This window comes from Rattus norvegicus, chromosome 2 (assembly GCF_021556685.1).
Source record: "Rattus norvegicus strain SHRSP/BbbUtx chromosome 2, alternate assembly SHRSP_T2T, whole genome shotgun sequence".
NCBI classification, from domain to species: domain Eukaryota; kingdom Metazoa; phylum Chordata; class Mammalia; order Rodentia; family Muridae; genus Rattus; species Rattus norvegicus.
In genome coordinates this window covers 237830844-237855494 of record NC_141535.1, presented here as the reverse complement: position 1 = coordinate 237855494, position 24651 = coordinate 237830844, and the positions used below count along the sequence as shown (strand labels likewise).

At 45.7% G+C, this 24651-nt stretch overlaps 1 protein-coding gene and 1 long non-coding RNA gene across 3 annotated transcripts; one reads left to right on the top strand and one right to left on the bottom strand.

The window, feature by feature from the left end:
- Positions 1–5816: 5816 nt before the first annotated feature.
- LOC120100965 (uncharacterized) lies at positions 5817–8550 on the bottom strand. 2 transcript variants are annotated; one of them, XR_015672646.1, is made up of 3 exons: positions 8390–8550; positions 8052–8166; positions 5817–6763 (listed from the first exon to the last, which is right to left on the bottom strand). It is a non-coding gene; the product is annotated as an uncharacterized LOC120100965 (long non-coding RNA). The 2 variants fall into 2 exon arrangements; XR_015672648.1 differs by having other exon boundaries at positions 7905–8166; positions 8390–8470.
- A 94-nt stretch (positions 8551–8644) lies between these two features.
- On the top strand, positions 8645–14471 carry Samd13 (sterile alpha motif domain containing 13). Its single transcript, NM_020089.2, is given in 2 exon segments — positions 8645–9444; positions 13320–14471. Coding segments are annotated over 2 exon segments (672 nt in total). The 5' UTR covers positions 8645–8800; the 3' UTR covers positions 13348–14471.
- The last annotated feature ends 10180 nt before the right edge of the window (positions 14472–24651 follow it).

The following is a 24651-nucleotide window of genomic DNA, read 5'->3' as shown; positions in this document are numbered from 1 at the left end:
TTGTGTGTGGCAGGCATGGCGGCAGGAGCAGGAAGCTGATAGCTGACATCTTGAACCACACATACACAGCAGAGACAGTGTTGGGGAGAGCCTGTGAGTAGGACTGCAAAGCCGGCTCACAGTGTTACACTTCCAACAAGACCACATCTCTTCACCCTCCCAAACAGTACCACAAACCAGCCATCAGGTGCTTACAGTTGAGCCTATGGGAGACATTCCCATTCAGACCACTAGAGTTGGGACAAGAAGGCTCTGTACCACTCACTGTATCCTGATCAGGACGGAAGGTGTCTACATATGTAGTCACTGCACAGACACTAGCTTGTGCAAATTATTCCTATCCTTATGTTACATGGCCTATAAATTTTATATTTATAGGAAAATAAACTGCGGGAATACTCAACAGTGACATAAGAATTGAAGTATTGAGGAACGGTATATACATATATGTGTGTATATATATGTGTATATATGTATGTGTATATATGCATGTGTATATATGTATGTATATATGTGTGTATGTATATGTATGTATGTATATGTATATATGTATATATGTATGTTTATGTATATATACATGTACATTTAGAAAATTTTAATTGTGGAATTTAAGAGGAAGGATGTAAGTATTCACAGAACGTTATTTTCCTCATGCCTGAAAACTTTTATGTTAAAATCCTAGTGAAAAATAATAGCTCAAGTTGGAAAGTAGAAACTAATATGTCTAGAACATATTTTTATTTTGGTTTTTAATGGTACAATGTCCATTTGTGTCATTGAAATTGAGTAGCTTGCTTCTAAAATTAAATTTAAGTGATTCCGTAAAAGGCTTACAGAAAAGGGGCTCAGGTAAAAGGTTTCCTGGCCAGGTTCCCAGATGCTCAACCTTCCCAGGCTGCATCTAATGCTCAGACAACTGCAGACACCCCAGGTAGGGAACAGCATGCTCTCTGGGCCTTACAGACTCTACACAGTCTTGCAAGTGAGATTGGTCAGTACAGAGTTTGGCCCAGCAGTGGCATTTTCTTCCCAGGGATGACTCATTCTGGCACTGGGAACACTGAGGTGTAAATTGGAACCCTTTCATTGAGAAATCCCTCACAACATCGCTGTATCTAGTCTGCCAACTCTTGAGCTTGGTAAACGAATTCCCGGAAGATGGTGCCCGTCCCAAAATTTGATTCCTTCATTCATTGGAGGTAGCTTGGTGGATAAGGAGTGGGCCTTGAATTAATCTCTGGAAGTGATTCAGCTCTTTCTCCCGCTCTGATAGCTTCAGTCCCATTGGAGGAATTATAGATCAGGGGCTTGTCACATGACGGTATGCCATGTCATGATGTGATTCATAGGGATGGAGGCATGGCCTCTAACACATTTACCTGCGTCTTCCACCCATACCTTTGCCTCCAGCATCTCCCTGGCAATTATGTTCATGTCAGCACTCACTGGGCTTATCCTGAGATGAACACTGAAGGTCACCTCCAGCCCAAAGCTAGGTCCCTTTCAGGAACACTGTTAAGTCATAGCAACCAAAAACCCCACAGTAAAGCAGCTTTAAAATCTCCCCAGCACTAGACTCACCATTGGGCAGGAGCAGTGCAGAGACAGAGAACCACCATTAAACCATCCTTGAAAAGAACGGGCCCCAGTGCATTGCTTCAGAGCTGATCCCCACAGCCTGGATGTTTGAGTTCCCCAAGACCCACAGTGAAAACCTAACACTAAATGAGATGATCCGAGGAGCAAAGGCTTTTGGGAGGAAATGAGGCTTGGATGAGATCCTAAGGGTGGGGTCCCATGGTAAGATGAGTGCCCCTTCTGGAGGAATTGAAGTAGCTCGCTGTGCTGCTCTGTCTACTCTGCCCTCACGAGAGACTCTAACCCAAAGCTGGCTACCTGGAGCTGACTAGCCTCCTTTCCCACTTCACTTCGCACTTGGAACTATTAAGTTTCCCTGTGGCTCAAAGCCTTGCATCAGATTTTCTGACAAGCCTCGCTGAAGCCAAGCTTCAGCTGGAAGTGTGTCATCCGCACCACTAAGACTAAAGCCTAGCATCAGGACCACAGGGCTCAGGCCACATTGCTATTCTGACCAGGCCTCTCCATGGCTCGGGATGTGGTCCTCCCTGGCTTCAGCTGGTGGCTGCTGGCATTGGAACGCTGCTCTTCAACCTCTGGGGGACTTTAAGCAACTGGATTCCCTGACATGGCTCTGCAGGAGGATCCACTGGGAGGGAAAGTGGGTGGAGGCATGGATGACCAAGCACCAGCACCATCATCCCACAAACTCTGATAAAGTGACTGATTTCCCAAGTATCCTAGTAACAGCCATGAGTAGAGTCATTCCCTTGGCTTATTGTCTCCTCATTTCTTCACAGTCACTTGGTGGTCCTGCGATGTCTGCTTTGATAGGACGCAGCTGTCTACATAGTTGATGTTGAGTTAAGCAATGGAACATTGCCTACACTCCAACTTTGAGTCCAAGATACCATCTTGAGATGGGTCATCCTTCTGAAGTAGACCTCCCCGAGGCATAGAGCAAGACACGGAAGTAACTTGAGGCTTAGTGGCTTTTTTTAAGTGGGTGATTAAAGAAAAAAAAAAAAAAGAACTAATGCCTACCCAGGGGCATGGGTTGCCTGATGTCAGCAAAAATGCCTCCTTCTATCCCAGAACACTATGATGGGATTCACTGTATTAGACTCCAAGGCTAATATGCAACATGTTCTGGTTTAAGCAGTGTCACCTCATGACAATGCGTTCTCCACAACCCTTCACCACTCAAGCTGGATCTGATCCCAGGTCACAGAGGTAGTCCTCCCAAGGGTTGTGTTGTGCTCCCAGATTACAGAGGTAGTCCTCCCAGGATTGTGCAGTCATTTCACTCCTCTATCTCCATCCTTCTGACTCACGTGTATTCGCAGTGTGGAAGGAAGACACAGGCAGAGAATTGACATTTAGTCCCTGTCACGTGATTCTGACTGTGCCGCATTCCTGTGAGTGAGTGAGTGATATCAGTCATTTTATTTCTGGAACACTGTGTATCACTGAGATCATTTTCCCCCTCAGGGTATCCTAACAAAATAACATGCAACTCAAAGTGGCAAATTAATCTGACTCTTACTACCTTCCCTTACCCCACAGGCTGTCTCTCATGTGAGACACCCATCCGGGTAAGTCAGACTCTGTCTCTCATGTGAGACACCCATCCGGGTAAGTCAGACTCTGTCTCCCGTGTGAGATACCCATCCGGGTAAGTCAGACTCTGTCTCCCGTGTGAGACACCCATCCGGGTAAGTCAGACTCTGTCTCCCGTGTGAGATACCCATCCGGGTAAGTAAGACTCTGTCTCCCGTGTGAGACACCCATCCGAGTAAGTCAGACTCTGTCTCCCGTGTGAGATACCCATCCGCGTAAGTCAGACTCTGAAACCGGAAGGGTAGGCTTTGCTTTCACCTGGCTTGTGGCTGCTAACATTGAACAAATTCTGAAGGCACTATCCCAAAAGCAACAAACAGAACTTTGTCTCCCTGCATTTTGCCAAATCCACTTCTCAAAAGCCAGTAGCTCTGTGGGCAGCCTATCAGAACAACGGCGCACTCTGTGGCCAAACCCAGGCAAGTGCGGTGGCTGGAGGTTCAGGATCCTCATTAGACCAAGAGCCCTGCTTTCGTGAAGCTTCAGGTTCACGCTGGAGCCCTGCTTTGAATATGTCACAAAATTGTGACAAACGTATGTACGAAATTGTTGAAGTGGACCGTGAGTTTCTCTAGCTTCTTGACAAATTCAGCTCTAAATTGGGCCAAATTGGGCCTCACACCTTGGGGGGAAACTTGATTTACCTAGTCAGATTTTGTGTGACCAGCAGTGAATATATCCAAGGAACTCGGATGCTTGCTGGGGGAACTTGGAATTGCTTATTCTGTAGTAGAGTGCGTATATAGGGGATGTGGCAACTCACTCCCTTCAGTCCTTAAAGATTAAGAAAAGAGTTAAAGAGCAAGCAAATAAGTAATGCTAACAGAACGTAGCCAAAGGGAGTTAATTGAAGGCAAAATTGGTAATGAAAGATACTTAAAATATTTTTGTTTATTTAGTTTATTTGCATAGACTAAACTAAGCAGCTAAATCAGTTGTTGGAGACAAAACCAACCGTAAACCAGAAAGAGAGCCATGCATGGAACACTTACTTGTTTGTTTAGGGATTTCTGTAGTTGTGATGTAAGACCACGACCCTCGGTCAGTAGTACTTACTTCGAGACACCCCTGAGTGAGACTCCGAGATGTAGACCGATGCAAAAGCAAGAGGTGTGTTTTTGGGCTTGTGGGGGTCAACATTCAATTAGTCCCTCAAGGCGAGTGACTAGAAGGCAACCCCAAATGGATATTAAAAGCAGTTTTTATACTTTTTAGGGGCACAGATTACCTCAGCAAGGTTACAGTTCAAACTTATTGGCTAAGCATATTGACCTTTAAATCTATTGGCTAGCAAGCATCAGTCAGTACATTCTGAGAACTTTCTACTCAAGAGTGTTCCTGTGGGTGGAGAATGGAACCTGGCCTAGCCTAGACCTGAGGTGGATGCATGTAAGGCTGGTGAAAGCCCTAGGGCCCTTCACATGCAGTGGAAAGACCAAGCACCAAAATATGGGGCCGTGAAACACTTGTCTTGGCAACTCCAAGACACTTGTATTGAGAGCGCTGAGCAGATTGAAGAGCTCATGGGGCTGAAAGGCAGGCAGGGTATAGAGAAGAACTTGGCTCACCTAGCTGAAGAGAGGCCCTGAGGATCCACTGAGGAATTTAGATCCAACAGTGAGGGGTCTGTGACTATGACTGGGACTGTCTCACACACACGCACACGCACACGCACACGCACACACACACACACACACACACCTGAAAACTTGAACCTTGACTGGTGACACTGAAACATTCTGGAGCCTTTGGGAAACAATTGAGAAGACACCCTTAGAAATAGGGGGACACTGATGATAAGTTTTCTAGAAATCTCTGAAGGGGGAGGGTTTTATGGAGAGTAAACTAATCAACAAGTTCAAAATTCCTCTTAAAGGCCATGTCCAGCAGGATCTGGGAAGTTGGCCAGGGGAACTTCAGTGGTGCAGGTGGGGAGGAGGCTGGAGAACCCGACCTTGTTAACACAGGAGTAAGTGGAAGGCAGGCAAGTACAGGGAGAGACAGATACCGGAAGCTTGTGAGGATGTTGTGCTCTCTTTCATAAGTCTAGACTTATTTACATGCAGGAAGTGGCCAAAAGAATTAGACCAATTAAAATGACAGCAAGTGGAGAACAGTTAAATGAAGCAGAACTCCCCCTGGGAAGGGAGCTAACACTGCTTGTAGAGGAGCCCAAATGTAGGGAAACTGGAACTTTGTGTCCCGAAGATCAATATAAAATGGTATAGCACTCTGGAAAATTGTTCAGTGGCTCTGTAGAAAATCAGGCATAAATTACCATGGCTCAGCAGAAAGTTGGGCATAAATTACCATGACTCAGCAGTTCTTCAAAAATAAATCAAGGAGAAAGCTCGGCTGCCTGCACTTGTGCAAGGGCCATGGAAGCATCATTCACAATAACCAGGCAGACACAACCCAAATGCCATGAGGAAGTAAATAGGTAGAGAAGATGTGTGCATAAAATGAACAGTTATTCCTCCATAAAAAGGAGTACAACAGGGATGAACTTTGAGAACATGCTAAGTAATTGTTATATTAATTCATCTATATGACATATCTAAAGTAGACACTCATAGATCCAGGAGCATATTAGTGGTCACCAGGATCTGAGTCACCCATAATAAATATAAAGTTTATTAGAATGACAGCAAAATTAAGAGTAAACACTGAACAACATGGTAAGAATAATTACTATGTTACTATATAATCAGAAATGGTTAACATTGCATAGTTAATTTAAAATTTAATTTAAAAATCAAACATTCTTTAATTACTATTTATAATTAATTACATGTGTATATGGTACAGTGGAACACACATCTCAGAGCATATATGTGGAGGGCAGATAACAACATTAAGGAGTCACTTCTCCCCACCCACCTTCACATGGATTCTGTGGATGATACTCAGGTCACCATGGTTTTGGGGTCTCACCAGTCAACGATATAAATTTTATTACAATAAAATTTTATAATGTAATCCTAACCATAATATATGATGGTTCAGTTGGTTAATAAAACTTTAAAATATTTTATTTAAAACATATAAAAGAATGATCAAGGCAAAGCTTAAGCTGCACTGGAGACATAAGTGATGATCACTTTATGTGTGAACTTGACCAAAGTAAGGGGTACCTGGATAGCTAGTGCAGGATTATGGTCTGGGTGTATCTACAAGGGTGTTTATGGAGGAAACTAACATTTGAATCAGTGTACCCGGGTTAGCAGGCATCATCCAGCCAATGATGTCCTCAGTAGAAAGTAAACATAGAGTGTCTTAGTTAATGTAACTGTCAACTTTACGTAGTCTGGGGTCAGCTGGGGAAAATGTCTCAATTGAGTAATTGTCCTTGTCAGGTTGGGCTGCGCTCTGTTTGCCAAGGGACAGTCTACTTTGGTAGTTGTGTTGGAGGCCCCGCCCGTGTGGGCAGTCTTTGCATCAGAAGTACTAGAGTACTCAGGGACATAGCCATGCCAAGCCTGTGAGAAGTCAGCAAGCAGCCTTCCTCCGAGCTTCCTGCGGTGACACCACTTCCCTCTTCTTCCCTCAGCAATGGACCATTGACCTGGAAGTATAAGCCACATAAATCCTTTCCTGAACTCAATCACTTTTTGTCAGAACCTTTTATCATAGCAACAAAGGAAAGTAGAACACGGAGGAAGAATGAATCTCTCCTGTGGAACCTGAGGTATCTGTCTTCTGCCATCAAACGTAGTAGCTCTCACTTCTCAGGTCTTCAGATGCTCACCAGGACTTACATCATCCACCTCAACATTTTCCAGTCCCTAGACTTTTGAATCAACACCACAAATTACCTTGGAGTCCAAGTTTACAGTTTAGTTAGACCTAACTAATGAACCACCATTTGGATCATTCCTTGGAGGACCCAATGCGCCGTCTTGGGGAGACATTTTGGAAATCCTGCCAGTTTCTCTTTTTGTTTTTTGTTTTTGTTCTTTTGTTTGTTCCACTTAGATTGAAGTGGGGGCCGAGGTTTAATTAGAAACAAGAGAACAGCAGTAGCCCTTAAAAATGGCCGCCAAGGAGAGTGGAAAAGGAAGAAGTGAAGGAAACTGGCTCCATCTTGTACTTGCCCTGCTGTGGTTGTGGGGGGTGGGGGGTGTCATCCCGGCTTTGTTCCCTTGTTGTTGGCAGCAGTGAATTGGGAGTTAGAATCACAGGATCCTCCTGGCTGGGGTGCTCATAGCATAGGCACACAAAGACTTTAGTCTTAGAGGGATGCATTGAAGGATTAGTGGGAGAATGGCTGCCCTGTCAACCGTGGACTTCACATAGAAGGATGTAAAGGGGTCTTGGAATGTGGCAGAACATGGTGTTGGAATGAAAGGTGGGTTTGTAAGAGGGAGAGAAGACAGGAAGTTGGGTCTTGGTGCTGCAGTGATCAGGCTTATCGAGCTGATGGCGTGTCAGTAATGGGTTCTAAACATAAGCAGACCACTGTCACAAACCATAGACCAGTGTCCACCCCTCCCCTCTCCTCTACACCCCTCCCCTCCTCTCTCACCTCCACCCTTCCCCTCTCTCCTCCCCCTCACCTCCACCTTCCTGTCTCCATGCTATAAGTCAGTGGAAGGCTATACTAAACCATGCAGTATGGGGAATGTGAAGTTGTGTGTCCTATGGAATGGGCAATGAGACATCTAGTGCTCAATGTGTCAGGGTCTAGAATCACCTGGGAGACAAACCTGCAGCATGACTGCCTGTGGGGGGAGTATTCTTGCTTGTATTGACTGACATGGGAAAAGCCACGCACGCATTTGAAGTTGGGCTGTCCATACACAGAGCCATGGAGCCAAGCCATAGCATGTAGTCAGTGCTGTCTTCTTCCTCACCATGGATCCCATGTGATCATCTGCTTCAAGTTCTGCTGCCTTGATTCAGCCACCATGCAGGCACCTTGAACAGGAGGCCAGAATAAACCCTTTCTCCTTGTAGCCTCTGCAGACCCTGCATGCAAACAGATCATAGCACTGCACATAAGCAGTACACAGACATATGTACAGGCAAAACACATACACATAAAACAGTAAAATAAAATCATTTTAAAGACCACAGAGGCAAACCCCAGTGACACGGAAGAGGGCACGGAAAGCATTTGCTCCCACAGTGACCCAAAGTAGATGTTGAGTCTGCTGGCTTGTGGCTGTTAAAAACAAGCAAAGCAAAATACCTTTTAGCTACACAAGTGGCTTCTCTCTGTTCACAAGACACCGAGTGCTTGCTTCTTGTGCGTGTGTCTTTGAATCAGATACGGTCTTTCCAGTTTTTGGAGTGCCCTCCTCAGATTCCGCATCACCATGGAAACAAGGTAGGCACAGCATCTGAGAGTTTGAGTTGCTGAAGTGATGACCTCATAGTCATTTCCCCACCAACAAAGGCAGGACAGGGGTGTGGTAGCATGTAAAAGGCCAACGCACTGAAGAGCAGTTTGTCCACCAGAAGAGGCTTCACCCCAAGAACCATGTGAGGAAATTCAAACCTGTGAACCTGAGTAGTTGAACACCTTCCGTTCTGAAGTTATATGGAAATTCTTCAAAATCTCAACCCTGCATCTTGGTGGGGCCAGGCTATTTGAAGAAACATGGTGAACTATTACAAAGTACTCGGGGTGCCACAGGACGCGTCGTCCTCTGATATCAAGAAGGCTTTCCACCAGCTGGCTCTGCAGGTACACCCAGATAAGAACCCCGGAGACAGGGAAGCAGCCGAGGAGAAATTCAAGCAAGTCGCAGAAGCCTATCAAATCTTATCTGATGCCAAGAAGCGAAAGGACTATGACAGGTCCCGATGGAGCCGGACCAAAGAGGAGCTCATCAGAGGTGACGGCAGAGACGAAACCAATTGGGAAGAAGAAATATGCTCTCGGAGGCCACGCCGCACCTTCCAGACGGTCATCGAAGATGAAGACCTTTTTTCAGGAGATTATTTATTCACTGGTCCCATGACGCATTCCAGAAGAGGTTCTTCCAACTTCTTTACAGTCACCCCCATTATAGACACAGGGTTTTCTACTTTTGTGTCCCAAGAATCCAAATCGAGTCCCGATGACTCTGAAGCCTTTGTGCCGTATATAAGCCATGGAATGGGAAAGTTCAGACTGGTCACCACTTGTAGCCAGATAATGAATGGTAAGAGAGTTGTCACAAAGAGAGTTGTAGAGAACATTCAAGGACCAAAGAAAATAGAGAACGAACGGCTATTTCGTTGGAATCCCTCACGTGGTTGGTAAGGAACAGCCATTGTCGTCTTCACCAGGAGTTGCAAATGAGATTTGTGTGTCTTGATGGCTGTCGGAGACAGTTGGAATCTGGGAGGGATAGTATAGACAGGGGGGTAGGGGGTTGGTTAGCCCGAAGCTCCCTCCATGATGGAGTGTTGTCGTGGGTCAGGTACTAACACAGAGAGCCCATGAAGAGCAGAGCTGACCTCCGGCCTGTCCTCTCAGAACTGAGCTTTCTTTCCTCAGCCAGGGTGTGGGGCCGGACACCACACCACAGTGAAAAGCAGAGTCTCGGTGTTCTTCCCGTGCCGTTTCCCACACAGTGGTCCCCTTCTTGGTGACTGCTCCTGTACTTTCCTTTAGTCTCTCTTCCCACGAATTTCCCATGGTTCATATCATGATCAAGTGTCTTCCACATAGATTAATGCTGACAGAGACAGTGAGAAGTACTTCGTTAAGGGTTTATCTGCTGTCATGTGTTGGCTACTCAGTAGATGTTCTCTGAATCCAGCCAGAGGTGCAATCAGGTGCTGCTTTCTCCATCTAGAGGAAACGAGGCTTAAAGAGATGCAGTATTAGGTCCTCGGTCTAAGTGACCACTCCCTCTTCTTGATTTATAAATCTGGGTCCTCCTTGTCTCCATCAGGAGTTCACCCTGTATTTCTCTACCCCTTGCTTGAATCAGTACTTGCTGGAACTCTCTAAGTAGACAAAAATTTTAACTTTCTGGCCCGGCAGGAATGTGGAGTTTGCTTATCCAGGAGGACAGTGAAGCTAGCAAATGCTTGTCTATTAACACAGAAATCCCAGCCTACAAATTAATGATCTCTTTGCTCTGGCTTTAATTGGGATGTATTTACAGAATCTTGGGTTGTTTGTTAGGCTGGGCCGGAGTCAGTTGGTCTCACTTCACCCCTTCAATCCGTAGTAATGAGCGGCTGGCATCTGAGTGAGTTTCTCCTCAGGAAAGCTACTGATAGAGTCACAGTGTGGTCCTGGCTGCTTGGCGGGAAAACTGGGCTTCATTTGCAATTACAATCTATTATGGAAGTTAAATAACAAATTATTAGCTCTTTTAATCTAGGGGCTTTCCCTGTGCATGCGATTTTTGATGAGGTGGGTTATTTTGTGCAGTTCTTGAAAACTTTCAACTGGTGAATTTTCTCACCCCAAGTGGGGACACACCTACATCCCTCATTTCCGCAAAGATGTGGAAAGGAGGCAGAGAGTAGACCTGGGCTCAGAACGCACTGCTTTCTGTCAGTGCCTATCATTTGCAAAAGGGAGGAGAAACATCCCTGCTTTGGAGTGGGGTGTATTGTAGCTTAGTGCAGCTGGGGTCCAAGGTTGCTCACACATTGCTAGGTACATTAAGGGCACATGTGCTTAGTACACACAGATGAGGGCGTCACGCTGCCAGATGCACTAGAAGATGGATAAGTATATAGCTCAGAACGAACAGAACGCCCTGCTGCTACATCATTCCCTGTGCTTGTCTGCCCCCTAGGTTGTGGTGACAGGATTCAGATTGCAGCCTGCCTGACCCGAAGCTCACAATGCACCGAGTACTGCATTCTGGGTCTGAGCTTCGAGAGCATGGGTCAAAGGGGAAAGTGTGGGAGTTGATACCAATGCATTTCAGCACAGTGACATCTCCAGATGCATCCTTCTGCCCCCGCTCCTCTGTGAGCTTCAGTGTGTCTCCAGGACAACAGAAAGACATCAAATTGGAACATAAGACAGGATTTTTCTGTTTTCTCTCAAGTAAAACCCAGACATCAGCATTTTCACAGACACACTGGGCAGAAACGCCAAGTCGTAGAGGGATGCCTGGCCATCACTGATTTCTTCTGTCCGCAGTTTACTGAGTTAGTAAAGGAAGTCTGCTTGGGTAGAAATGAAAACGGGGTCTAAAAACAGAGGTGCCTGTTTGAAAAATAGAGGGTTGAGTCTTAGGCAGAGCTCTGCGTCTCAGGCGTTCCCAGTTACGGTCACCTTATCCAGAGAGGAGGCTGAGCTGACTGCTGAGGCCACCAAACTTTGGAATGCTGTGGTCACATTGTGGGAACACGGTGTCTTGGTTTCTGCTGCCATCACATAGTGGCTTCTGCTCTGCTCCTGGTATTCTGTAGGGACAATAACTCTTCTCAAGTAAGTTCACCTCAAATCATTTGACAGGTGACTGGAACTCACGCATGTCTCTTTGATGGGCAATCGTGACCACTGACTGCAGTGTGAGGTACGAACTTTAGAGTCAACCCTGGGTCTGTATGTAATGCTCAACTCTGCCCTGAAGGAGCAGTGGCTTTGCCCTGGGCAGTGGCTCTCTCTCACACATTAGCAGCCATTTTAGTAGCTGAAAAACAAAGAAAAATAAACATTTGCCCAAATGAAAAACACTGTAGGGCCACAAGAGGCAGTGCCCTCTTCTGGTGTGGTGACAGAGGCTGACGCATCACCTGAGGTATGGAGAGCACCACCGGAGGGGACAATGACAAGGTAGTGTCATTCAGCTCAAGGAGCACATGCAACTGGGTGCATGGAATCTCCCTAGAAACCCCATGTTCCCACATCTCCTAGAAGACAGTAGGAGGTCCTCCAGCCCTCCACCTGGTGCTATTTCTCCACACTCTTAGAACCCAACCCATTTTCTCCACAGCCTGATGAGGTCGATGAGAGTTGGAGCAATGACCTCCCTATGAGCCAGAGTAAACAGGAGTCACAGTTTATGTAGCCACTTGAGGGTCTTCTTGTATCTTCAACCCAGATCAGCCCAGGAGTACTCAGGCAAAACTATGACCGAAACTCAAGCACATCTGACCCATGCCTCCTAAGGACCTGTTCTGCCTTAAGAGACACGAAACGTCCACACGTAAGCAATAACAAAGGCAGGGCCACAGACGCCTGGAGCTTCCACTTGGTAAAGTCAGAGCGCCCTCTCTATTTGCAGCCTGCATCTCCTTAGGAGAAGCCCATTTTACTCTCCTCCTTTGTGGTCCCCACAATACCAGAAGGACCTGCCTGAGAGAATCAGCAGAGAGGGATTGGCAGCTGGCTGGGTCCTAGTGCTCACAACCTTCATCTGTCCAGAGGAAGCATGGTAGGGAGCCTTAGCATGGCGAGAGTGGTTTTCAGAATGCGGTATAACCAGAAGAAAGACTCTCCATGTTTACCATTGCCAAATATTTCAATTAACAAAATTTCCAGAAACCTTTGAGTCAGGCTCACTTAGGCCATCTAGATAACAAACTTTGTATGTTAAGTAGGGGTGGGCTGGGAGAAGGGTTTGGGGGTAGAGTGCTGGCCTAGCATATCCTTAAAGCCTTCTTTTCTTTCCCTGACAGGAGAAAGAGGTGTGGGGAGATAGGGAGACAGCAGCATACAAAGGCTGTAGACAAGAGTTTATCCCTCTTCCCTAATTCGTTTTGTCTCGAGCCAGTAGGCTTCTTGCTATATTCTTGTTTTGTCTGTAAATTAAGAGTGATTATCTCTGTCTGTTGCAATTAATACAGTGGTTTTAAAACTTAAAGTATATAGGGAATTTTAGCAAATTTTAATGTATTTTATGGTTGGAGCATGTCTGTATTCCTTTCAGAAGCAACTTCTGTCCCCTGAGGTAGGTAATACTGTTTTAAACTTGCCCCTGAGTTTCTTAAGACTTGTAATGGTATCTTGAAAACAATATCAGCTAGAGATTATGCTCAATCTCAAAACAAAGAGAGAAATTGGAAGATACAATAGAAAATTGCATTTCAAACACAGCAGTGTTTTAGTCAAGGCACAAATTGTGTGACTTCTGCCTTCAGCCTTCCCTTATCTTCATCCACAAGAATGCCTGGGCTTACTCACAGACTGGCTTTCCTCTCTGTTTCCCTTCTAGGAAATTGATGGAAAATCCCTGCTCTTGATGACGAGAAATGACGTGTTGACGGGACTTCAGTTAAAACTGGGGCCTGCTCTGAAAATCTATGAGTATCATGTAAAACCTCTTCAGACCAAGCATTTAAAGAACATCTCTTCATAGTAAAATCACACTGAGGTCTCAGTCCTCAGAACAAAATACACAGTGTTGTAATTTAGTTTTATGTTGTTCTGCAAACAGAATAGCTAGACGTGTATATGTAAATCCAGCGAAGTGTTATCCTGTTGGATAGATGAGGCAGTCCATCCACTGGCCTGATTCTGTCTGGAGGAGCAAAAACAGAGCAGACATAAGATGGCTGTCGATGACTCTTAGGTACTCCTCCACTCAGGGGCTTTGGTGTTATAAGAACTTCCTTTGTTTCATCATAGTGTTTTCCGTCAACCCCGTTTTAAAAAAGGGTGGGAGTGGAATGTGTGTCCCTGGATTATAGGCTTAGAAATGGGAATAAACAAAACTCCCTGGGGAGGGGAAGAGCGAGGAGGAATGCTGTCTCCCTGGAATCGCTCTGCTCCTAGACTTCTGTGCCTTGGATGGTGCTGCCAACACCCTTTTTCTGTAGAGGGTTCTCCGCTTGGCCTTGCTAAGGTTTCACCAGGATGTGCCATGCTGTGTTTGAATGGAACAGACACCAGGGCCCCCTTCAGGAGCAGAACTCTCTCTGAGAAGAGACACTGGTTTTGTACTGGAGATATCTGCTGTAATCAACTCACTGTCACAGGGTTAAGAATATTTCCTGCTCACGTCGGTTCCTTATTGCTGAAGAAAGCATTTAGTGTTTTGTTGTTATTTTGCTTATTTTTTTATGGTTTGCATTTATAATAATTTCTTTTTGAAGCAGTTTGCCAAGAGTTAATAGATGATCTCAAAGCTTTGTTGATAGCACAGAATATTTTTATATAATATATATAGCCTTCCATGATGCTGGAATAGTTTTTTTCTTTAGCTGTCCTCTGCTGTGTCTGGTCCCTGGTTTGAGTCCTGTCTTCCAGAACTTGAGAAAGTAGGCTTGCTACATCTCTGTTCCAAGAGACACTGAGTAATGCATGTCCATGCCTCGTGGATTTGGTGCTTGGTGATGGCAATAAAACACGGTTTCAGTTCACCAGATATGTCCTCGGTGTCTTCTCATTTGGTCCCCCCTTTGAGGATTAAAGATTACTATCTCCTTCAAAACACAGGGAGAAGGTTATGCCTTAAAAAGAAAACTTTAGAGTGAATGAGGTGGCTTAGTGGGTAAAGGTGCTTGCCACCAAACTTGAGGACTTGCGTTCAAGCCCTGGGTGTACTCACACTCACACACTTACGTCATGATGATGGTGGTGGTGGTGGTGGTGATGGTGATGGTGATGATGGTGATGATGGTAAATTTTAAATTCTTAAAAATAAACCATATGATTTGAGCATTGTATAAATTAAATCACCCCAGCAGATCTCATTCATTCATTATAGTTCGACAATCAATTTTTGGTGGGCTGTTAACAAAAACTTTTTTAATTTGCCTATCACTACTGTCAAGATTTTTTGACACAAGACTCTTAGCAGGAAGTTTGCCTCTCCCTGTTTTAGAGAGTACCCTGTCACTCTACAGGGATCATTTTTCTGAATAACAAAACCTAATTCTATTTTTTTATTATATTTTCTGCATATGGATGTTTTGTCTACATGCATGTCTAGGTATTTATGTGCATCTTTAGTTCCCACAGAAGACAAAAGAGGACACCAGACCACCTGGAACTGGAGTCACAGACTATCTCGAGCCAGCCTGTGGATGCTCGGAACCAAAGCCCAGGACTCCGCTCAATAGCTCTTTATGAGGACATAAAACCCAAAGACGAGAGAGGAAAGACCTAGAAAATGGGAATAATTCAAAATTCAAAGATGCCTTCCAGGCTAACGATGTCATTTAGTTGTTTAGAGTGCCTGCCTAGCACACACTGGTCCCTAAATTTGACCCAGGAATGGAGGCAAAACTCTGAAACTTAGGAAGGTACAGGGTGTCAGGAGTTCAAGCCAGCCTGGGTTGATAAACTGAGTTTGAGGCTAGCCTGGGTTGCAGGATATCCTCTTTCAAACAACAACAAAATGAGTTTCAAATTACTTCAGTTAAGGAGTTTATGGGGTATCTAGAACTTAAATGTTTTCACTTTGCACTGTAAATAGGAAACGTGACTATAAAAAGGATATCTTCTACTCCATCACAGGGCACAGACACAGTAGGCAGAACATAGTTAAGCACTGAGAAGTGACAGAGGGAACCAAGACAGCACCCTGAGCCTGTGAAGACATGGGCAGAGGAAGAAGAGGGCAGAAGGAAGAGTTTGGTTAAGGTTCCTGTAAAGGAATTAGCAACGGTGAAATTCCATCAGTGTCTCAGCTCATAGAGCTCAAGGGATCACTGAAGGGACACCCCAAACCTCGTCTGCTCTAGCAGCTCAGAGACAATGGGAAACAGCGCCTGTGAAGGAACAGAAACTGCCCTCCTCGCCCTCTTTACCGGCTGGTGTCACAAGATCCAGGTCTAGGTTGTCCCTTCCTAAATGTCCAAAGAAAGGGAACTGATGACACACCCTCGGCAAGCATGGCACATAGCTCTCCCTGTCTTCTTGCTCTGTCACTGTACAGCACAAATTGCTGTCATAGATGCTGCCATCACCACATGAATTTTAACCAATGAGAAAGCAAAGGAAGGAGGACTGGAACGTCTTTCTTTAGGACATTTCTGATGCTTGATCTTAAACTGAGTCAAAACATTCAGAAGCTGTGGAGACACTAGAAACACTCATTTCCTGGGGACCTAGAAACCCAGGTGAGAGCCCAAGCGTCATCATTCTGTTACAGAACTCAAATAGATTTGCCCTAACCCAGCTTGCATGAGCAGTAAAGTCTGGCCAGAGATGGTCTCTCTCTGTAGTATATGCCCTGCACCCTATTGATGGGCACATTGTGACCTAAGCCAAAGAATACCCTAGTGACTGGGACACTGAGCCTGAGCCAATCCCGAACTGCAGGTTGTCAAAGCCCTAACAACATATAACACCAAAGTGGAGCAACTGTGGTTATGAAAGCAGCCCCTCGTGGTCGGAAGGCGTCCAGCAGCTTCCTCAGCCTGCGGCAACGCCTGTTTCTAGAACCTCTTTCTTGCTCAAGCTTTCTTCAATTTCAGGGTTCTTTTTTTTTTTCCTTTTAAGGCATATGAAGAACAAGGGCTATTTGGGAACAACTTGTAGTTACTACCACCCAAGGGTCACCAGGCACTCAGAGCAAATGATACCACATGAGGGTTTGTAACTTCTGCAGATCAGAGCTTTTATTCCTCACGCTGGATGTCTGTGTGCGTTGCCTTGGTCTATAACTGGTCACAAATGCCTTTGCCACATGAGAACGCACACCATGTGTGCACTGGGAAAAGCCTGGCTGGATGCCAGGATCATTTATGGTAAAATGTATGTGAGAACTGATGGGTATTAATTTTAACAGCACGAGCACACAGGATACCAGAATGGGAGGGATTCAAGGAAGTCCGTGCTGTTCTGTTCTTCCCACAACACACTGAACGCTGAGTTCAGAGACCCTACAAATTAGATGCAATGGTTATTGCAAGTCTAGGTCACAAGCTTGGTCTCTGTCCAGTGGAATTTAAACGGACACGTTTTCCTTTGGCCATTATGTGTGCATGCGTGCGTGTGCATGCGTGTGTGTTTAAATGATACAAATAATATTAGGACACTTCTAATGGAACTGAAATTTCCAGTGTGTGAATGCCTTCCATTTTAGCTCCAGGCCTTTGCAATAATTGGATTCCAAAGGCACTTGGGTTTTAGTCACTTAACTGTGCTCCACACTATTTTAATAACACACACACACACACACACACACACACACACACACACACACACACACACAGAGAGAGAGAGAGAGAGAGAGCCTATTTAGATTAAGTTAATTCAGGAATTAAAGATTGCAAGCCAATTTAATTGAAAACAAACAAACAAACAAAAAAAAACCCACCACATTGCACCAGAGCATGCAACGAGCAGGAGCACTATTTTAAAAGAAATTTCGATTAAAATATAATTACACAATCACTTCCCTTTTCTCCCTCCAATCCCTCATGAGATTTAATTTTGGTAGCAGATAGCTAACGGGCATCAATGTGGAGAGAGGAGAAAAAAAAAAAGGTCACTTTCTGACACACTCTTCATTTTGTTTTTAACAAATAACCAAATGAATATAATTATTTTTATGTCCTTGGAGTTTAATATATACCGTCAGGAACACAAATCATCTTTTTACTGCATTAGTGAAATTCATCTTTGGGGGAATTTAATTTGCAAAAGTCTAAAACCCACTGCTGCCAAACCACTGCTAGATTTGGAAGGGAGAGAGAAAATGTCCTTACTGGTAGTGAGTGATTCATCTGCCTTCCACAGTCCTCACAAATGGGATCTGCAGGGGTCAGGGCTGGGCCCAGAGCCATGAAATGCTTCTCGGTAATGATGTGGGGCTGAAGTTAAACGTTCAAAGAGCTCACTCCTTCAGGACAGAAATGCTTCTTAGGGAAAACTTGTTCATTCTGCTTTGGGACAGCGAAGAGCAACCCCGGGAAGGAGAAGGAGGTGTATCCTGCACACTAATGGGCAGCTTGTAAGTTCAGGCAGGAGCTCCCTAGGCAATCTGGTACCAGTTCTGGCCAGTTGTGGCAGTGTGATAGCAAGAGGTAATGAAACCCAAGATCATTTGGCGATTCTGACAATTTGCCTCTTAGAGTCGCATGGAGTCAGTGAACCCCGGGGGAGAGCTGCACAGAGACAAGCAGTGATGTCCAGTGATGGACCACCCTGTAAGTAAGGACACAGAGGTCCTTGGTTACCCACAGCAGGTAGCTAAACTCCACCCCTATGAAGTGAAGTGGGGGTGTTTTACCGTTTTCTAAGGAGGAATCAAGAAAGCCTGGGATACAAATCCCTCTCCCCTTAGAAAATGTGCCTTTCTTCTGCAGAATGAGACCATAGGCTGGCCTCTCTCCTCAGCAGACAGGCAAGGCTGGAGAGTGTTGTAGGCAAAGACCTGCGTTATGACACTCAGCCTTGAGCTGAAATCCAACCCCACCGCTGGCTTGACACAGGGTCCCGGGCAAGGTGGTGGATAATGCCGAATGTGCCTGTCACTTGCAGGGCTTACATTGTCTGGGAAGCTATATCTGTGCGCCGTTTTCTAAGGGAGAACATGCATCAAGACAGGCTATGCTGTCTCTCAGGCACCACCCAGGGGGTACCTTGGGTTGGAGACTTTAAGCTTCCAGAAAAGTGAGATTAAGCAAGCAAGCAAGCTTTCGACAGGAGGCCTCCAGCTCTGGCATGGCGACCCATGTGAAACGTCGTCTTTGAGAGTCAAAGGCAGCAGAGGCATTTGGTAAACTGTGTTTCATACACTTTCCTCAATGGATTGCACTCAGCTCTTACATACTGGAAGCCAACTGACTTGAAATTAATACTACAGGATTTATAGGATCATAAACATGGTCTTAAGGAACAGCCACGAAGGCCAGCAAGCAGCCAGCGTCCCTGCTTTAAAGAAGTGGTGTTTGGGGTGTCATTCCCTCCGTCACGCTGAACCCAGTGGCTCCGGGTAAGATTCCCTGTATGCAGTTGGAGGAAAGCGTCCACTGGGATTCCTCAGGCAGCCAGAGGCATTTGACAATGCTGTCTGCAAGGCAAAGGGAACCACAGCCTTTGTTTCAGGGAGCCATGGGTCCACCTAGTCAGGAACATCAGAACAGATACTGGGGAAACCACCAGCTCTAACACCAGAAGCCTGAGGACAGGGGGGAGCTGGATGACAGTACCGAGGCAGTCACTGGAGTCGTACCCATCGTATAGTTTTAAATGCTTTTATCCTCATAAACCACAACAAATGAAATGAAGCCCAACATGTAGCCTTTAAGTTCCCTTTAAACATGTTTTGATCAGTCAAAGGAAACATTGGGCAAAGAACTGCACATGAATTTGTACGGGGTTCCAGAATCTACAGGAATTGATTCGAAACCCGGTGAGTTTAACGCTGTTTCATCCTCAGCGTGAAGTGGGCATTTAAAATGTGTTTGTGAAATTCATGAAAGAGAGGCTTTGTGGTGCCTGATTGTTATGCAGGTGGGCTTAGGTCAACAGTAAACAGGAAAATTTAAAAATCTGAATAAAATATTAATCTGAGCCAGTTTGGTTAGTAGTCAGTGAGGGTTTGTATATGCTTGGGCCAGGGAGTGGCACTATTAGGAGGTGTGGCCCTGTTGGAGTAGGTGGGTCACTGAGGGTGTGGGCTTTAGACCCTTATCCTAGCTGCCTGGAAGCCAGTCTTCTGCTAGCAGCCTTCAGATGAAGATGTAGGACTCTCGGCTCCTCCTGCACCATGCCTGCCTGGATGCTGCCATGTTCCTGCCTTGATGATAATGGACTGAACCTCTGAACCTGTAAGGCAGCCCCAATTAAATGTTGTCCTTTATAAGACTTGCCTTGGTCATGGTGTCTACTCACAGCAGTAAAACCCTAAGACAGACTTGGTCTGTTCAGTTGTCTGTTTGGGTAGAATGCAATGGTGCATTGTTAATGCTGAAGCGAGGTCTCCCAGCCACCAGAACGTCTGTGTTGTCCGTCTTACAGGGGTGTCGATGCAGAGTGAAGAGTTGATGAACACAGCCTTAACCCACCCACCATTGCCAGGGCAAGCTCCCAGAGCCACAGATCGCCAAAGGAGGAGGAACACAGAAATAAAAGCCAGGGAGCTGGCTTCTGGCCTCAGGCTCACTCTTCCAACTTGTCTATTTTGTATAAAGTCCACTTCATACAAATCTCTGAGGTTTCCCCCATGATCTAAAATGACCACAGGTTTGTTTCTACCCTCGAACTGTACTATGCTCTAAGAATACAGGGGTCTGGACTGTGCGCATCCATCACCCTCTCCACCATTCAGTTGGCACTCAATGATACACTCAATTCTACAGCATCTTTCCCTGCTCATAAGACCTCTTTGAATTTGGTTTGATTATGGCTCTTTTTGAAGAAGGCTAGAACAGCTGGTTTCTTTAAAAAGTGCCGATTGCATGATCCTGTGACTTAAAGTCTAAACCACTCCTGTTGTGTCCTCTGGTCAAGTGTTGCCCTGGGGATACCCCACACAATCCAGACCGGAGACTGGGAAGCATCATTTTCCAAGTGAATTATTAGAAGGGAAAGGGAAATAGATCCTTCTGACGATCACCTTATTCTGCCAAACCCAAATGTCCTGCCTTCTTGAAACAAAACCATGCGTATGTCAAGTGTTTAGAGACCACGCTTGCCTTCAGGACAGTACCCTATCATCACAGGGTACCAAGTTCAGATTGGCAGTACAGCTGCACCTCCAAGGGGTCCTTCTATCACTGTGGTACCCTCAACGCTGTGATACACGGTCACTCACAGATGGCCTCACTACCTTTAAGTGAGACTCTCCATAGGAAGTCCCTGGATTGTGGTGCCAGCAGGGTCCCTGTGGGTATAAAACAAGTGTCCATTTTAGTCGAGATGAATCACTGCCCCTTTTTAGAAAAAAGGAGGTAGTGTATTTAACGTGCCACCAAATTAATATTAGTTGCTACATCAAAGTCCCATTCAATATTAGGGTCTATTGCAGAAGGTTGGATATGGAAAGCCAGATCCCATTCTGCTTGACTCACGTGTGACTCGATATTGACTGTGAAATACTCCCAAGGAATACATACTAACTTGGATGAGACCACTTCCTTCTGCCAAAGACATCTTCTGCAGAGGGATTTGATAATCAGCCACCAAGGACCAAAGCTTCCATCCCTGGAGGGAATGAGTTCTTTGGTCTCAAGTGGTAGCATTCCCATCCTCTTTAGCAGTCACTTTATTGTCCATGTCTGAGGATGAAGATGGCAGAATAGAGGTGGGTGAGCCTGAGTTTTGGCAGCATCCCTGAGTCTCCAGTCCGTCTGGGACAGTCTATCTCTGTGGTTCTTCCGTCCGAAGACACAGATAGATATCCAGCTGCAGGGAATCAAAGGCGTTATAACTTAGGTGCCACCACAGATAACGCTGTCACACTGTGTCACTGTGTCCTGTGAGATAAGTGGAGCTATCAGCACCACCTCAGAAATGAGAACTTTGAGCGAACTCCAAAGCTCCAAAGCTCCAAAGCTCCAAAGCTCCAAAGCTCCAAAGCTTTGAGCGAACTTGCTTCGGGTCACACAACTAGGGACGGATAGAACCTATCCTGCAACTTGGTACCATCTGGACCCAAAGTCCAAGCCCTTCATGAATGTATGGGTGTCTACGTGAGGCCCGATCGTGGAGAAGGTGATAGCCATTCTCCAAGTCTGATGGGAATTGTAACATGTGTGTAGCTAACAAGCCACGTGTTCCAGCAGAGATGCCATCGAGAAACCTACTGACCTCTTTCTGGAGTGAGTTACTAAACTCAAATGCTAATTGCTGAGATCTATGTGGGAAAAATACCCTTTCTAGAGCCTATCAATTTAAGACTCTTAGATGGAGAGAGCACACTGAATGTCTGAATGGACCTGGAATCCAATGACAAGAGCCATACAACAACAGAGACCTGACAGAGGAATTAGTATGACCCAGGAAATAGAAACGGAGGTGATGCAGCTATGAGTCAAGAACCCCTGAAGGAGACAAGAACAGAATCTTTTCGGGTGAGGCTTTTCAGGGGGTGCACAACCGGGCTAAAACATTGACTTTGGACAACAAGCCACAGAAACTAACCAGGCTGGAATATATATCTGCTGTTTTATGCCACCATGTTCTTGGTGACTTGTTACAGCAACCCCCAGAAGCTAATCCAGCAGGAAGCCTACTCTTCTGTTCTTTCTATGTTTACTCTCCTTCTCATAAAAGACGAACAGGATACTTACCTCCGTGTTCGATTGCTTGCATTCCTCATGCAGTAAATTTCTATTGGATTCCTTTATGCTCTAAGGATAGAGTGGAAATGACTTCCTCAATGGAACCAAGTTCATGTCCTTACAGAGACACGAACCCATATTTTCTGGGAAAGGGTACAAAATGACTATATTCTCAGGCCTGAGCGGGCTTCAAAAACGCTCGAGCATTCCTAAGAGCCAGTCTGGGTGAAGGCTATGGGGAGAGATGCTCAAGAGAGGGAAGATGGGACACGGTGGTATACACATATACATACATGTACACATACACCTTAAAATACACATATCAATACATACACACGGAGAGAGAATTAGTGTGTGTGTGTGTGTGTGTGAGAGAGAGAGAGAGAGAGAGAGAGACGAGACAGAGAGAGAGAGAGAGAGAGAGAGAGAGAGAGAGAGAGAGAGAATATGCAGCTTACCTACAACAGACAACAACTCCCTTACTGGACAGGGGGACAGGATAATACGTAGGAGTTCGGTGCTGGGTATGACTGGCTTCTTTTGTAGCTGCTGGTCAGTAAGGTTCTGTCTTAGGCTTCCATTGCCATGATGAAACACCATAATGAAAAGCAAGTTTAGGAGGAAAAGGTTTATTCAGCTTACACTTTCACATCACAGCTCATCATCCAAAGAAGTAAGGACAGGGACTCAAACAGAGTGGGAACCAGGAGGCAGGAACTGACGTAGAAGCCAAGGAGGAATGCTGCTTACGGGTGGCCATTTTTTTTTAATGGAAGCATTTTCTTAATTGAGTTTCCCTCTTCTCAGATGACTTCTTCTTTGTGTCAAGTTGACATACTAGCCAGCCGAGTACCATAGAACCCCCCTGCCCCCCAGCATTGCAGGGTGTTTCCATGCTCTTAGCGACTCTTCAGAACTTGATAGCATGACTCTGTTGTTGAAGAAATACAAGTTTGAGTCACGGAACATGACAAAATCCAAGGTGTTCAGGCCTGGAAGCTTCATCCCTACTGGCTAGCTTGCATGGAGCTGGAAGGTGTTGTGCAAGCTACCAGAGAAGAAACATAATCTTCAGTCATTCAGCTGTGAGCCCTGTAAGACCCGCTAATGACAGATCTAGAAAGACGTGCCAGCTGCTGTAGTAATGGCATGAGTGAGTGTCGTGGAGTATCAAACAACTTTCCGTTTAAACCAGCCCTACTCTGTAGGATGAGGCCCATATCTGGCACCATTATTCAGCTAAGAGCCTATAGGTAGACAGGTCCCAAGCCCCAGGGGACACCGTCTTCTGTTGTGCTGCCAGATAATATTCTGACTATCACTGACTATCAGATAACAGGCTGACTCCTATCACTCATCGTGACAGCCACAGATGAAGGAGTCTCTCGTTCCTTGTCTGAGAAGCTTCAGTTTGTGGAGACGGTAATAGAATGAGCCGCCCTTAGCCACAGTGTGGAGAATAAGAGACTGCAGGTTTCTCAGGCCTAAAAGGAACAAATACGCTGCACTCCACTCCCAAGCCTCAAGGATGCTGCACTCCACTCCCAAGCCTCAAGGATCCCTCACGAGGAAGAGAGGGCAGGAGGAAGGTAAGAGTCTGCTGTGGTAGGGAGCTGTAAGGGACCAATACCCGCTGAGTAGAGCACAGCACTCCTAATCCCTGTGCAGGCTGAAGCCAGACAAATCCCCAGTAGAGAGGTGGATGAGCTGGACACACAATTCCAAGGCATAGCCATGGCGCTATTGGCAATTATTAGTCGTTGAGGGAGGGAGAAAGAGACAGAAGATTTTTCCTAAGAGTGCAGCCCCTGGTGAGTCAATCCTACCACACTGGAAGACCTCACATCCAAGAATATTTGAGTGGTGCAAGTTCGTTTTAAGGAAAAGAAAAGAAAAAGGGTGGGAGGGGAAAGGGTGACGAATTGGGAATTAGTTGGGGGACGTGGGCAATGTCACCTGAACATGTGGTTCAGTGCAGTCACCTTCAGAGACAGTCTTAAAGAGGATGACCACGGTAGGAAGATAAGGAAGACAGAGAGCTGGGACCAAGAGGTCTTATATAAGCTATGCCTTAAGCCAAGCAGCTTTATTAAGAGGATAGCATCTTATACCCTAGTTCCAGAAGAAAATGGGATGAAGTCAACAGGAAGCTAACAAACGGAGGGATGAAGTCAGCGGGAAGCTAAGTAAGCAATGTTGTACAAAGGGAGCACAGGATATCACAACTGTGTCACAGACCAAGCACACAGTGGCCTTGGGACTGATAGCCACAGCCCTTTAGGGCGGAAAGGGTTGGATTCTCAGGTTTGGAAGCTGTAGCTCCCCCATGGCTCTGGCCTCAGGATATTGCTGGCTTTTGTTAGTGCA